Below are 3,076 nucleotides of genomic sequence, written 5' to 3'. Positions count from 1 at the left end.
GCAAAAAATGAAGCTTTTTTGCAAATGTGCCCACACTTTTATGCGGACACAGATATTTTGAAGAATGTTGGTAACCAAACACTTTTGGTGAACATTAATTTTATATGCCCCCCACCCCAAAAAAAATAAATAAATAAAAATATATATATAAACAATCATACAAATTTGGAATAAGATTTTTGGGTGAAATAGTACTATAAATATTATAAGTAAATAAATATTACTGTAATAGTGCTGCAACAGTGATTGTTTTGTACACTGAAATGGACCATTTTTTATTTTAAAATAATACACAGATAAAATTATAAAATCATTTCAACAGTACAGTAATTCAAACTACAGGTTTGTGTTTTCCGAAGAATTGCGTGTGGTGCTCTCCACGGCAAAAGTTGCTTTCACAATTCAAAAGCATTGCTGTGCAGTTGCCAGTGTTGCTATATGGATACTAACGGGTTCAAGTCAGAAGTCCAGCCCATCTTACCTCCAATTGCTTGGGAACGGAATAACACACCTCTGCTCAACAAGCAACATGATTAGCGACATCATCCATAGCACAAACTGTCCAAATCCCTGTCCATAAACAAAACGAATAGTGATGTTTAATTTGCAAACACCACTACTTTACTCCAATCTGCAATAGACCAGCAATGATCACAAAAACTGAAAATGAAAGAGCGCCCCCCTATGGATTACCCAAGACATAAACACTAGTCAAATCAAGGCTTGTGCAAACTTCACCTTGCAGTACCAGACATTCATTCATTAGGTCAATAGTAAGCTTCTTAAACAGGAAAAATAACAATTGATTATGGCTGCAATCAATTATATACTGCTAGAGATGAGAACTAGCAGCAGAAAACACCTGTGGAACCATTGCTGCTGGAATAAAATGTGTTTTTGTATTGAGCAGGCAGGATTCAATTTGTTATCTTGCTGAAATCCCTGTTGGCCAGTGTGCTGACACATATACTGCACTCAGCAAGTCCACACACAGAAGTACAGGAATGCATATCTATGGACTCCAGGCAGAACCGCTGACTTAATGTAATCCGAAACCCATCTAAGACAGCTTACTGAATAAAATACAAATACACATCTGGACAAATAAAGACAGCATAAGGAAGACGTGTGTAAAAACGTAACACTTTATACAAGTAGGCTGAAAAAAAAAAATTCAATGAATACACAAGTACTTTACAAATACAAATGCCGTTGTCCCCCCTCCAGAGTTATTTACATGTGTACCTGACCCAACATCAATACAAAAAGACGTATTTATGACTGAAAGCCCCGACATTATATGATTTACATACACAGAGGGAAAGTCTTGATTTAAGTCAGTTCGTTACTGATAGCAGGCCAATGTAAACACACTAACAGCCAAGCTGAGGTCTGACTCAACTGACTAATGGTGACATTGTTCATAACTATGTATAAGAAAAACGGAAATATTTCACAGATGTGTTTTCAGCAATGACGTTTCTTCCAAATCTAAGTTGGGAGGGTGATACTTCCCACAGCTGCTACCATGAAATGGCTGCATTGCAGGATAGTTTTCTATCAATTTGTTGTTAAATCACATTCTGAATTATTGTACCACTTAACAAACATTTCACACACAAGTACACATCACTAGTCAGTTTTCAGATGGAATCCATCCATGCAGCTGAACTTGTGTGTATGGTGACAAGAATTCGTTTTAGGGGGGTTTCATGATACAAGCTAATGTATTAAATTATTTTATAGAAAGGGAGCATTCACATGTATCAAACTAATGGTAGTTTGCCATTTATACATCCCTAAAGAATGAGTTTGGTTCGCAGAGTCTTGCTAATCTCGATTCTCATCATTAAATGCTTAAATAAAGGGATATTTACTGACACAAACAGCAAAGGGACAACACCACCACAGCTACTAAAAAACATTGGGGGACACACACACATATAATTCGACTGATTGAACATTATGAATAATGTTGAGACGATCTGCCAAGAGTTCCCGGCAAGCCAAATGAAGTGTTCAAGTGATGAAGCTGATGGCTGTTGTGATCCAAACGCACTTGATCCATGACATTAAGGATGTGATGACATGTTAAACGCTGTATAAACAGAGCATGTAGCATTGTAGAAAAAGAACAGGGAGCGTTTGGCGGCTCGGTAAAGAGTTCAGTATGAAAATGAGCCGTCGTACTGTGGTAAAGTCATGCTCGACTCCTGATGAAGGAGCCTCGGTTAATAAGCTGTAAAAAAGAAAAACAAAAGAAACGGACTGGCCATAGTGTGAGGGCCACTGGCAGAGTGATGTTTGATTAACATGTGACGTGGTTAGCTTGTGAGTGTTGCTTCAAATTGTAAAAAGCTCAATCCAGACAGTCAAACGGTGAGTTCCTGTATTACAAAAGGTCAGTCTTTCCAAAGCAAATGAAAAAACCACAACAAACCAAAAAAAGCCCTATGCTGTGCCCAGGTACTTCCTCCTCCTATGACTCTCTAGCTGCCACCGCTGGCTTTGGCGGGGGTTTTGGAGCGCATGGCAGCCCCAGTGCGGGTGTTTCCTTTGCCCTGCTGGGGCTGCGGGGTGGCAGCGGTATGCTGTGCTGGAGACTCAGAGACGGTGGCCGCCACGGCGCTCTGTTGCTGGGCAGGGCTGTGAGGCGCTGGGGTCTGGATTTGAGGGGAGGCGGCTGCTGCTGTAACAGCCTGCTGCTGGAGGAGCTTCTGTTGCACAGCCTGCGTGGCTGCGGTGGTGACTTGCACCTGGGCCTGTGCCGAACCTGCTGCGGGTGCTGCCTGTGTCAGGGCCACTGTCTGAGGCTGAGCCTGGATCTACACACACAAAATCAATTCAGCTGTCAGAATCAGGAGTTACGATATCTTGTAATAATCACAGAACTAGGACTGCATGAAAATAATAATAATAAAAAAGTAAAAAAAAATATTTGAAGACTGACATAACTGGGATAACATATATATGCAGGTGCATCTCAATAAATTAGAATGTCGTGGAAAAGTTCATTTATTTCAGTAATTCAACTCAAATTGTGAAACTCGTGTATTAAATAAATTCAATGCACACA

The 3,076-nt window shown here is 40.2% G+C and overlaps 1 protein-coding gene across 1 annotated transcript in view; it reads right to left on the bottom strand.

Moving 5' to 3' along the window:
* Nucleotides 1-251: 251 nt before the first annotated feature.
* The window catches only part of LOC107684496 (E1A-binding protein p400-like), a 59,719-nt gene continuing 56,894 nt past the window's right edge, over nt 252-3,076 (bottom strand). Inside the window, 1 exon segment of the mRNA XM_016480757.1 lies at nt 252-2,825. Within this exon segment, the coding sequence (XP_016336243.1) occupies nt 2,490-2,825 (336 nt within the window). The 3' untranslated portion in view covers nt 252-2,489.

Source organism: Sinocyclocheilus anshuiensis, unplaced genomic scaffold, assembly GCF_001515605.1.
Source record: "Sinocyclocheilus anshuiensis isolate Anshui unplaced genomic scaffold, SAMN03320099.WGS_v1.1 scaffold1, whole genome shotgun sequence".
NCBI lineage: Eukaryota > Metazoa > Chordata > Actinopteri > Cypriniformes > Cyprinidae > Sinocyclocheilus > Sinocyclocheilus anshuiensis.
The sequence above is the reverse complement of the archived record's forward strand: the minus strand, read 5'-3'. Positions and strand labels throughout refer to the sequence as shown.